Source organism: Nelumbo lutea, chromosome 7, assembly GCF_056320005.1.
Source record: "Nelumbo lutea isolate HS-2025 chromosome 7, American lotus-T2T, whole genome shotgun sequence".
NCBI classification, from domain to species: Eukaryota; Viridiplantae; Streptophyta; class Magnoliopsida; order Proteales; family Nelumbonaceae; genus Nelumbo; species Nelumbo lutea.
This window is the reverse complement of record NC_142690.1, coordinates 13,514,088-13,527,450: the sequence shown is the minus strand read 5'-3', so window position 1 is coordinate 13,527,450 and position 13,363 is coordinate 13,514,088. Positions and strand designations below refer to the sequence as shown.

The following is a 13,363-nucleotide window of genomic DNA, read 5'->3' as shown; positions in this document are numbered from 1 at the left end:
ATTTCGGATAACCAAATGGACCCCAAGTTCTCAATCTGTTGACATTCATTTATGTTTTCACCTCAGAAAAAGCAAAGATTTCGAACTATGGGTCCATGAGTCATTTCTTACTTCTACCAAGCCCTTTTTGTCTACCTCTATCTCTTCTAACCTCAAAAACCTGTAACAGATCATTTCTTCAAACAAGTGCATAGAAGGTCTTCTTTTTTCGTGACCAAACCACCCACTTATTCTTATTTTATCACTATTGAAGTTACTTAAGGTTCCTTCGTATGATTTCATTTCCAAACCGATCCTTTCTAATTTCACCGGAGGTTCAAAATATTGCAATATATCAGTTTTTAGGGTCAATGATATGCATAATAAAAGGGGTTAGAGGATTTCCATGTTTTCAAACTTAATATGTAATGTAACAAGATTTCTGTTAATTTTTCAAACAAAAAAATAAAATACAATAATAGTTTTCCATCAACAGAAATTCTTGATATGCAAAACAATTCTCCCATCAAATTTGCACATTTAGAGTATTAAAATCCAAGCCTATGCATTTTTGCTATACTAATTTTTTGGGCGTGCTATTTTTCAACTTCCAAACACTTTCGTTACAACATAGTCTTACACAACTGCTTTACAATATTTTCCTTTTCAGAAGAAAATAGATAAAATACAAAAAATTGCATGTCTACTATCATATATTTTTCATATTAAACAAATAATAATAATAATAATAATAATAATAATAATTATTATTATTATTATTATAATAAAATGTGAATTATTGTTTAAAAATACGTTTAAAAAATAAAAAATGGGAATTATTGTTCTCAATGATATAAATGGTTAAAAATATTGAAAAAAATAGAAAATGAGATTTAATATATAACCCATGGCCTGCTGAACACAGGTCAAATGGTTTGATGGTTTAACCAGTTGGGCCAACATTTTTGTCTAATCAAACACTCCACGCCAATTTGACCCATCACTCTGTCAAATTTTTTTGAAAAGATCCATGTTATGAAGCAAGAGACTCATGGGTTATAACCAAGGTTCAAAGTATCGAAAATGCAAGGTGTATCAAAAAGGTCATTTTAAGAGACATATCAAGATATGCTTTGAAAACGTATAGATACGGACGAAAAATCAAGACACGCATGGATACACTAGAAAATTCAAAAAATCTTTAAAAAATACGAACAATAATAAAAATGAGTTTTATGTGATTATAACTAATTTATTTAAACATAAAAAATCATTCTTTAATGATTTATATGAAGTATTCGAATATAATTAGTAACCATTGAAAAATAATAGAAGAACTAAAATGTATGTGTATACATACTAATATTTATTAGTTAATATTTTCTGAAGTCATTTATTAGTTAATATTTATTATATATAAGTTTAGGTGATATTTATTATGTATACAAGTTAATATATTCCTTAATTTTTAATAAATAAATTTAACTTGTATCCATCTTATTATTATATAAATATTAATAATCAAATTTATAGCATTTATTGGGAAACATCCACCAAGGCAAGAAAGATTACTTCAAGTATAAAAAAAACATGTTGTTTTAATAAGTAATTGAGATTGGCATAATGGTTAATTAATTAGTGTTGCAAGCAAATGACTTGGGTTCAAAACTTTTTACCTTTGGTTTGTGATTTTTAACAAGTTATTTGACTTAAAATAACATTTAATGACATTAAATTTAAACGTTTCGGATTGTTTCGGATTGTATCGGCCGATACGGACGAAAAAATACAAAACCATTTAATTAGACATGTTCTGTGTATTGGAACTCTTCCGATACGGCCGATACGTTACGAAATTTAAAACCTTGGTTATAACTTATAAGGGCTTCCAAAGCCTATAAATAGAATCCTCTTTCGATCTTTATTTTATTTATTAATTAATTTATTTTTTACATAGAAAAGTTATGACTTATGAGGTCATTAATTCTATTCTATTCTTCTTATAACAAATAGAATTACAACATAGCAAAGAAGGAATGCAAACTAGACTATTTGATATGGCCTTCGTGACAACTCCATTTGGCACACACTGATTGGAAAGAAAACTTGAAAGGATTCCATTGGCTTCTTTTATTTTATACATTTAATCTATTTTATATACTATTAGAAAATCATGTTCCATCACAAATAGTTAAAGTAATGGCACGAATATAACAAAATACAAAATTTGATATACAAAAAAAAAACAAACAAATTAATCTTTAAAAGAAATTTGTTGTTGATTAGGAGACTAGTCGTTAATTAACTAATGCTCAGTTTGGAAGGAGTACAAATGCAAATATGTAGAGTGTAAAACCTTATATTTTGTATTATTTTGTATGCATTTGCACTGTACATATTTGTACTCCTTCCAAACTGAGCCTAATTGACTTAGTTAATGCTTAGTCATCCTAGTTAGTGATGCAGTCGTTTGACCCTAAGCTGATTAATTAATTGACTAGGAGTGAATACAATGTCAACACTCTTGGTCGAATAGAGAAAAGAACAAGAATAATCTTACAAGTATCAAGAAATGAATTGACCCCCACCTCAAAGAGTCTTTTATATATTAAAAGATATATACAATTACAATAATGCCCATATAAGGCTAAAAGAGAAAAGAAGAATAAGATGTATAAATAATATACAACAAGGAATATACTAATAAGATACATCAAGTTACAGAATCTCCACACTCCCCCTCAAACTGATGCCTAGACATAAGCATCAGATTGTCTATAAGAAAGAGATATCAAACTCTAGTCATAGCTTTGGTGAAAATATCAACAATCTACATGTCTGAGGTTACATGAGGAAGTGATATAAACCCAGTTGTGAAAAGATCTCGAATAAAGTGGCAGTCCACCTCGATGTGCTTGGTCCTCTCATGGAAGACAGGGTTAGATGCAATCTTGATAGCACTCGTATTGCCTACATAGAAAGAGGAATAGGAGTAGGAAGATGAATGCCAAGATCCATAAAGAGAGATCATAACGAAACAATCTCACTACAAATCGAAGACATTGCACTATACTTTGCTTCAGTGGAAGACTTGGAGACTGTTTGTTGTTTCTTACACTTCCAAAAGATGAGTGAATCACCCACAAAAACACACCACCCAGAACTGGACCTATGATTGTCTGGACAATCAGCCCAATCCGCATCAGCATATGCTCTTAACTGAATTGGAGAAGAGGAGAAGAGTGGTCCCTGAGAAGTTGTGCTTCTAACATATTGAATGATGCAATGAACAACAGTCATATGAGGCAAACGAGGAGCATAAACAAATTGACTAACAACTTAAACAACATGAGAAATATTAATTCGAGTCATAGTGAAATAAATAAGGGATCCCACAAGTTAGCGATACAAGGCAACATCAGAAAGTAATAGACCTTCAGATTTAGATAGCTTAAGATTTAGCTCCATAGGTGCATCAACATGCTTTTCATCATTAAGACCAATAAATTTAACAAGGTCAAAAGCATACTTCTACTAACAAACAAAATACCCTCGATCACTACAATGTACTTCCAGTCTCAGAAAATAGGTGAGAGGGCCCAAGTCCTTCATGTGAAAGGAATTATGAAGTAATAATTTCAATTCACGAATGCCCCCAGCATCATTCCCATTCAACAACATGTCATCAACATATAGTAGGAGAATGGTAATACCCTGAGGCTATCGCCTAACAAAGAGAGTGATCAGAAGAACTTTGGCTATATCCAGCAACAACTACAACATCGCGAAAGCATTCAAGCTATGCCCGAGGAGCTTGTTTTAGACCATATAGAGATTTTTTGAGGTGACATACTAAAGAATGATCACTACAGTATCCAGGAGGAGGCTTCATGTAGACCGTCTCCTTCAACTGACAATGAAGAGAGGCATTCTTCACATAAAGCTGGCATATGGTCCAAAACTAAGTGACAAACATTACTAAAAGAACACGGATTGTGGTGATCTTTGCAACAGAAGCAAAGGTTTCTTCATAGTCGATACCATACTCCTAACTATATCCCTGGGCAACTAAACATGCCTTGTATCAATAAAGAGATCCATCAGATTTCATCTTTGTGTTGTAAACCCAACGACTCCCAACAATGGATGCATCTAGAGGAGCAGGCACAAGGTCCTAAGTGTCATTCTCATGTAAAGCATGAATCTCTGCATCGATGGCTTCCTTCCAATGAGGGATACTATTAGCTTCCTGGTAGGAGCGAGGAACACCTATGGAGGATAGGACAACAGACAAAGAGCTTTGGTTTAAAGAAAACCATAACGGTCAAGAGGTCTAGATATACGAGTAGAACGACGAAGAAGAACAGAAGTATGAAGTGTCTGAAGTAGATGTATCACTTACAGGAGCAATGGTAAGATGATGATCTGAACTGGGAGGAAGGAGAGTCATACGCGCAGGGGCTGGATCACATAACTGCTTGTGAGACAAGACGAGAAGGTCCTTCTCAGCAGAAAGAGGTGGAGCATCCTATGAATCAAAGTTTGGCAAATAGAAACAGACGGTGCAAATAGTCTAGCAATTCCAACAAAAAGGAAATGTGCTCAAGGAAAAAACATTACATAATATACGAATGCGACGAATAGAGGGATCATAACAAAGAAATCCTTTGTGATCAGGACTATAACCCACAAAGGCACATGTGGCTGACTGTGTAGACAATTTAGAGCGTTCACGAGAGGGAATATGAACAAAGCACATACATCTAAAAACATAAAGCATAGATAAATCTGGAGAACGACCAAACAATTTCTGAAAGGGAGACACCTCTTAAAGATCAATTTCCTTCCCTTTTCTCCCTTTCTAGATACAAAAACTTAAATGCCTCTTCTTTAGTGTCTTCCGTTGGGTGAGGACTTCAGATTAATTGGGATTTGGGCTTCAGACGAGGCTTATAGATTCTGAGATGGACTTGGTGTGGTCCTTGATTCAGGTTCTCCAAAAGGTTTCTTTAGATCCGATTAAAGGGGATTCCCAAATTTGGACCCTCTCTTCTTCTGGTTCTTTCAGTTGTGCCTCCTTTTTTAGTGCCCTTGCCTAGTCTTCTGTTGCCCCTGCCTCTCCCTTCCCCTCTAAAGAAGTGTGGGGAAGACTACTCCCACCTAGGGTTGGAGCACTCTGTTGGGAAATAACTTTGGAAAGAATTAATACCTGTGATATTCTTCAAAGAAATAAGCCTTTTTGGTGCTTATCCCTGCATTGGTGTACCCTTGGTAAAGCTAATGGTGAGTTTTGTTCTCATTTACTTATATCTTGCCCTTTTATTTCTTCTATTTGGGTGTGGTTTCTCTCTTTATTTGGTTGCAGGTGGACTCCTCCATTGTGCATTCGTAGCCTCTTCACCTATGCAGTTGATTGCCGAATAAAAAAGAGGGGAAAAATCTTGTGGAGGTGCAATAAGGCAGTAGTTTGTTGGATGATTTGGGAGGAAAGGAACCAAAGGATATTCATTGAAAGAGAAAGAAGTAGGGACACAATTATAGAAGTAATTTCATCAAGGGTAACACAATGGGTAAAAACAATGAATATCTTTGAGGATGTTTCAATAGAGACCATCATGAATAATTGGCAAGAGATAGTTGTCTCAGCTCCCAGTAAACTGAATATACGTCTGATGTGGATCCCTCTAATGGAAGGCTTTATCAAACTCAACTTTGATGAGAGCAGTAAAGGAAACCCAGGGCCATCAAGGATTGGTGGTGTGTACAGAACAGAGATAGGTTCAATGATAGCTCTTTTTTCTGGACCAATTGGATTTGGAGACTCTTTGAGAGCAGAGATTCAAGCTCTCCTGGAGGGGGTGAAAAGGGCTAAGGAGTTGAATATAAAAAAGTTGATTATTGAAGGTGATTCGCAAGTGGTAATTGGTTGGGTAGAGAAGGCAAGCAACAGGTTATGGACTTACACTAATGAAAAAAGGCAGTTCAAGTGGCTAACCCAAGGAATGGATGTGTGGGTTTAGTGGGTTAAAAGATGTGCTAATTCATTTGTAGGTACTTTGGCCAAACAGGGGGTGGGAAGAAATCATTTGTTTTGGGCTACTATGTAATTATTGTTGGGGGTGGTAAGAGGGTTTACCTCCCCCACCGTTGTATCTTGATTGTCTTATAAATTAATGAAAGTTTTCTATTATTGATAAAAAAAAACAATAGCTATACTGGCTGCCTCTACCCAAAAAGGTGGAGTATGAGACTCCTGCAATAATGTCCTCACAACACTAAGGATATGTCAATTCTTATGCTCGACCACACCATGCTGTTGAGGAGTATCTAGACAACTTCGTTGCACTTGAACTCAATGATTCTTCAAATAGGATAAAATATCTCCATCAGTGTATTCTCCCCTTGAATCCAAACGGAGAATGCACACTTGTGATTGAAATCGAACTCATACCATAGCATGAAACAACTTAAATGTTAAGAACACATCAAACTTGTGGCAAAGAAAGTATATCCATGTGTACCAGGTACAATCATCAATAAACAACACCAAATATTTGTATCTAAGCCGAGAAGTGATAGATGCAGTCTAGACATCACTATGTATAAGCTTGAAGGGGGAGGTAGCATGCTCAGATATGTGAGGAAATGGTAAGGTACGACTTTTACTTAAGCAACAAGAAACACAAGATGTATCAAATGTATCAAACAAAAATTTTAATTTTTAGCATATAAATGACCCAAACATTATTTCTATGACTCATAAAAGAACTATAAGTGGAGGAACCAAAATAAGTTAATGATGCTGCTGTTTGAGACTTCTCGAACTCCAATGCAAACAGACGGCCCAACCTACGCTCCTTCCCTTTCACCTTCCCGGTGTTTTGGTCCTGAATCAAACATCCATCCTGAGAGATGAGACTGTTACCTTCATCAACTAATTGACCAATAGAAATCAAATTTGTAGTGAGATTAGGAACAAGAAGGATCTTGGTAAGAGGGAAAGATGTAGTCGGTGAAAGCTCAAGAGACAGATCACTACTACCAATGTTTAACTTTTCACCATTAACAGTAACAATATGTTTATGATGGGTTTCAATAAGGTTACTTGGTTGGTTAGGGTAGGCTCTTGTCATGTGGTTAGTAGCTCAAGAGTCAATGATCCAAATATGAGAAGGAGAAGCACAATAACCGAAAAACTCACCAGGTAAGCCAATAGCAAAAAGAGCAGAAATAACAAATGTTACCAATTGTTGAATGTTTTCCTCAACCATAGATGCTAGAGAATCACCTTTAAAAAAAGAATCACCACCAGTAGTAGATTTCTTACTCCCGTGTGCTACAATAGTAGTGTCAATTCCATAGGTAGATCCTTCCAATTTTGTAGGAATAATATCGTCTCTATCGGAGGTCATTTCAACAAAAAACAACAGTCCAGGCACAAAGATATCAGAGACAACCAAATTCAGCAATCAAGAACTCAAGAAGACAATCCAAAAAAGGCAAGTTTTTAAGACTGTCGAGTCTAAAACCTTTCAAATATGAATTTGAAGTCTAAATCAAATAAATGGGAAGCAAGAAAACCCTAGGACGGCACCATATGTAGGGTTATAGGTTGATCGAGTTCATCAAATTGAGAGAAAACTGTGATTTACCAACACATAAAGTGTCTTCTTCAAGAACAAGGAGGTATCTTGTGCTGATCGAAATAGTCCTTAAAAATCTCCAAACTATAAACTAAGTGTAGAGATAAGAAGAGTTTGAGAGAACCCTTCAATCTAGAGAGAAAAACTCAAATCGCAAGCTGATGTAGAAGGCCTGAAGTCCAAAAAAGGAACTGTACGGTGTTGCCGCCCCAAGAAGAAGATCAAAACTCCTTCGAAAACTTCACCAAATCAGATGTTGTTTGTAGGTAGAATATATCAGTTCTAAGCGACACCAAATCTGAAGTCCAAAGTTGTTGTAGTCCAAAAAAGGAAACTGTACAGTGTTGCCACCCCAAGAAGATCAAAACTACTTCGAAAACTTCACCAAATCAGATGTTTGTAGGGAGAATAGATAAGGTCTAGACGACACCAGATCTAAAGTTTGACCTCGAACCAATGTCTCCCAAGAGAGATCTAATGAAACCTCTCCTATTGGTTGCGCAAAGAAGACTGAACAGAAAAGGGTTGATCAAAACAGCCCTAAAACGACATGATTCCTACTTCTAGTGAGGTTCAAGAGAGAGAAAATAGATTTGAGAGCAACTTGCTCTGATACCATGTCAACACTCTTGGATGAATAGAGAAAAAAACAAGAATAATCTTAGAGGTGTCAAGAAATGAATTGGCCCCCACCTCAAAGAGTCTTTTATATATTAAAAGATATATACAAATTATAAGAATGCCCATATAGGGCTGAAAGAGAAAAGAAGAATAAGATGTATAAGTAATATACAATAGGGACTGTACTAATAAGATACATCAAGTTACAAAGTCTCTACATACAAATCATGCTTTTCATGAGTTATTCAAACTCGACTCATTAAAAACTCGATTCAGCTTGGTTTAAACAAAGCTTAAAACCAAACTCAGATTCAATATGTAGGCTCATTTACTAATTGAACCAAGCTTGAGCCTATTGAAACTCGGCTTGTAATGGTCACAAGCCTAATCGAGCTTATATTATATATACTATTTTTAATTTTTATATATAATAACATAATTTTTTATATGTATAAATTTTTGTTTTTTTGTGCAGCTAGGCTCATTATCAAACTAAAGCCGAGCCACTCAAAAATACAAGCTTTTGAGTTGAGACAAACTCAAGCTCAAGCCGAGATCAAGCCTCATGTTTGAATAACCAGATATTCAACTCAACTCAGCTAAATTCAGATCCATCCCTATCCACTTGTATAACTAATCATCCCTTTAATAATATTGCACCAAATCAAAGAAAATGTAACATAAGGCTTCTACCATTCAACCAAGGATCAAAACTTCATAATGTATCAGGTCCTATCAATTTGATACCTACCGGTTTTGAAGCCTATGCATTATAATATTCCATTTGTTAGCTGATATAAACCAATACTATGATTAAATCATGTTGAAATGCTCTTTTTAATTGACTTTTTTCCGTTCAAATTCAAAATTCAAAGTTCCCACTAACTCTCTTCCTATATTAACTCCTATAATCTCATTAATTCTCATATTTAACTCCTAAATCTGTTATACGATGATGTGGCATCGGTTCTTTATTGATGATTTGAGAACAACATTGACAAATTAAGTAAAAAAATTTAAAAAAAAAACAGTTCTGATTTACCAAAATCTCAATTGGTTCATAATTTTGATATTGATGAACATTTCATCATGTAGAGTTGGAGAATTTTGAGATATTTCACTAATTTTGCTTAGATATTTGGAAAAATCTAAAGAAATAGGAAAGTTTTCTAGAAACATAGAGTTAGTTAATTAAATGTCAAGAGATCATTAGAAAAAATGCAATTCCAGTTTGTTTTTTCAGTTGTTTTTTGGATATCATATCTTTTCCATATCAAAGTCGAACCTTTGGAAAAATAGATTTCTAGGAGATTTTGTACCGTCACCTAACAAATGGGGATATTTTGAGGATATATTGTCAAATATTGTCTATATTGTGAACCATGCTCTCAATACACATTTCCATATCAAGATTCTTGATACTTTGAACCTTGGTTTTATATACTTTACTTATACTTTTCTAAACCTAGATTTAGCATTATTCATGTATTTTTTAGGGATCTATTTGAGTTTTACTAGTGTATCCATATATATCCTAATCTTTCTATCATGTGTATCCAAAGCATATCACTTAAAATTACCTTTCAGATACTGTTTGCATTTCTGATACTTTGGTCTTTCCATCAACCAATCAAGTCGAAAATTTTGAGGCCTTCTGAACAATCAATATCACTATTAACCTTTCCCACAGGTCCTCAATCCAATGACCTATGATGCAATACTAATAATGAATGAAAAAAGTTGCAGCTCCAAACATGGAAATAAAATCTGACTTGTCTTTCAGACTTCGAAAGACATATTTAAACGTAACAAGTTTCTAACAATATAATGTCCCATACAAATCATCTGAAACTAGCCCTGAGGTTTGAGACTTTGAGGCGAGTGATCTACCTAGTTTCTTTGAGGCCTATATTGCAATACTAATAATAAATGAAAGGTTACAGCTCCAATCATCATTATCCATGCCTTATCCCAACTATATGGGGTCAGCTACATGAATCATATTTCACCAATCTGTTTTATTTAAAGCCATATCCACTGTAAAATTGTTAGTTTAAATCAGTTCTTAGTACTTCCACCCATGTCCTTTTTGGTCTATCCTGTAGTCCCTTCAATGTGTAACAAATCACTTCTAAGTGGCATAGTTGGTGTTCTATGCACATGCCCAAACTATCTTAGTCTACTCTCATTTTATCACCCATTGGTGCTACTCCTAGGTTCCTACAGATAACTTCAATCTTAATCCTATCTAGTTTTTCCATTCATCCATCTTCGCATTTGCATTTCTGTCACATTCATTTTGTGGACATGTTTGTTGACTGCCTAACACTGTTGCATACAACATAACTGGCCTTACAACTGTCTTAAAGATTTTTCCTTTTAATCTAAGTGGTATTCGCCCATCACAAAAAGTCCAGGTGCACCCCTCCATTTTGCCTATTCTGCTCTAATTCTTTGGGTAGTATCCTCCTCAATCTTGCCTTTATTATGAATTATTGAACCAAGGTACCAGAAATGGTCACATTGAGTTGTCTCTTGGTCTTCAATCCCAAGTGTATCTTGATATACTCTTCTTAAGGCATTTGACCAATTGTGGTAATAAAATACTTGACTAGCCTTTGAGAGGCTTATATCTAAATGTAACTAGTTTCTAACAACCAAATTCCCCAAGTCTATTACTGCAAATGCACAAATCATTTGAAACTAGCCTTTGGGTTTGAGGTGATTGATCCACCTTGTTTCTTTTGAATAAGCACCTACATGAATAAGGCAAGTCCGAAAAGCCAAGACCTATCTATGCAGTACAAAGATCAGAGACCTAATGGCATCTTTATGTTCCATTGTATATACTGATGCTCAGTCTACTGCCAATTCTTTTATGGTTGAACAAGAAACAACTTTTAAATGCACATAACAGATATAAACATGTGGATATGACAAAAATGGTACACATGAAAGGATTGGAGAAATAAGATTTTATTATATAAGTAGGACATAGGAATGAAAACAGAAAGAGAAAAAAAAAAGCCTCTAAGCCCACAAGAAATTCAATACAGTGTTGAGGATCCCCTTTGAGTACCTTATCAACATTGATGCTTTACTGCAGAAAGTTGCTTCTTGAGCTCCAAGACCTCACGACCATACGATCCCAACTGTTCTTTCAGTTTCTCAGATGCCTCATGGAATTTCTTGTCCATGAAAATCATCTCATCTACTGACTCCTTGTATCTTCCACGAAATGCATCTAGCATTGCTTGTGTGTTGCGGAGCCTCATTCTAAGTTTTGCATTCATAATGTTGTTTGCATTCTCCTAAGGTCCAACATGTTATGGAAGAAATGTTACATAAACACAGTGAAATCCAAATAAGTTATTCCAATATACATATGAATGGAATAGATATTCAAACCCCTAATTGATCCACCCCCACCTTATAATAGCAACTCATGTTAGTAGCAGGTGGTCTGAAACCAGACTAACCATTCTATCAGGCACAAAGTCCAGCAATATAAAACCCTTCTTATACTTATTTTCATACACACAAATTTTCCTACAGGTAAAATCCATTCATGCCATGGATGTGAAGACCCTGGCAATGCTGTTGTTTGATTTTTCTCAATTCAGATGACTTCACCAAATTTAATGGAAATAACTATGCTTGATGGACTAAGTCAGTTGAAGTATTCTTGATAGAGAAAGAGAAATCTAGATATCCTATCAAAGATGAGCCCCATCCTAGTATGTGCAACTATTTTGAATAGAAAGAGGATGCACAAATTAAAAATGGTTGTGGAATAGTATGGAACCAAAATAAGCAGTAGTTTGATTTGATCTTTTTAGAAAAATGAGTAATAAAACCATATGAAAAAGATATATTTAAGGTCAGGCAATAGTACTCAAATATATCAAATATTTCAAAAGTTCTTTGGTACATAATAGGGAGATATTTGATGAGTAATGAAAAGCGACTCCGGATCTCCTGCCCACGAGAACTCTGCCCATGTCTACCCACAACACACTACCCCCGTGAATTGGGAACATCTCCCCCTGCATAATGAATACCATGTAGGAGGATGAGATGTTCTCCATGTGTGGCTGCGATGTTATGTGGGTAGACGTGAGTAGAGTTTGTGGGCAGGAGATCCAGACTCTTGAAAAGTACTATTCAAAGTTGAAGGGACTGTGTGAGGAATTGAATATTTACCATCCAATCCCCTTCGATTTGAGGATAATGACAAAACAAAGGGTGAATTTATGTGGCAAAAATATTTTTGAGCTCAAATCTGAACAATAACCTGTTTGGGAAGTTTATAATTGCCTTCCCTTTCAGATGCCTTTTATAGACTAGAGCTTTTGTCTAGATCTAGTAATACTAGTATATCAGATCACTCAACACTTGTGATAGTGAGAGAAGTACAAGGTTGGAGCCTATTAAACCTACTTCTAGTTTATCCTTTTACCTGTGTAAAATGTCCCACAATTTCCTTTTAACTTTGACTCTTAGAAAATTAACCAAATCTCTAAACTATTCTACTACACTTTTTCTCTCTTTTCTATGTCTTTTAGTATCTAAGGATGAAACCAATTGGTTGGCATTATGAGCACAATAATGATGGTAGTTTGGGCATTGCAACATTTTAGTTTTCATCCTAGTGTCATTCTCCACATGAACACTACAATAGTCTCGGACATCTGTCATTAAAAAATTTGGAGATCAAAGTCCCTTCTCCCCATCTCTTAAGTTTCTTGAGAGTAAAGCTTGTCAATTTAGTAAATAGTATCATGTGCCTTTCCTATGTGTGGGACACCCTAGCATCATTCTGATTTTTGTGGCCCTGTATGTGTTACCTCTAGGTTGGGATTTTGATATTTGTTACTATTTGTAGATGATAAGTCTTGAATAACATGAATATATTTAATTAAAGATTACTTTGAATCGTTTTCCATATTTAAATCTTACTTTAAGTGCAAAGACAACCCAATTATACTATGTATTACAATGTCATGATGTTGCTGAATATAGATCCCAGTTATTTGATGAGTTCCTCGATGCATACAGGATGAAACATCAACCATAATGTGTTAAAACACCTAACTAGAATGGTGTGGCTGAAATGAAAA

The 13,363-nt window shown here is 34.9% G+C and overlaps 1 protein-coding gene across 8 annotated transcripts in view; it reads right to left on the bottom strand.

Annotated features, from left to right (window-relative positions):
- Positions 1-2,545: 2,545 nt before the first annotated feature.
- Positions 2,546-13,363, bottom strand: part of LOC148845189 (P-loop containing nucleoside triphosphate hydrolases superfamily protein) — a 101,659-nt gene continuing 90,841 nt past the window's right edge. For 2 of the 8 annotated variants that reach the window (XM_088953133.1, XM_088953138.1), the window contains exons 32-33: positions 11,323-11,554; positions 6,413-6,866 (exon numbers count right to left, since the gene is read on the bottom strand). In XM_088953133.1, coding sequence (XP_088809259.1) covers positions 11,327-11,554 — 228 coding nt within the window. In that variant the 3' untranslated portion in view covers positions 6,413-6,866; positions 11,323-11,326. Of the gene's footprint in view, positions 2,950-3,051; positions 3,245-6,412; positions 6,885-7,267; positions 7,378-11,322; positions 11,555-13,363 lie in introns of those variants that run through there. The other 6 variants (XR_016101782.1, XR_016101783.1, XM_088953135.1 and 3 more) reach the window with 6 other exon arrangements.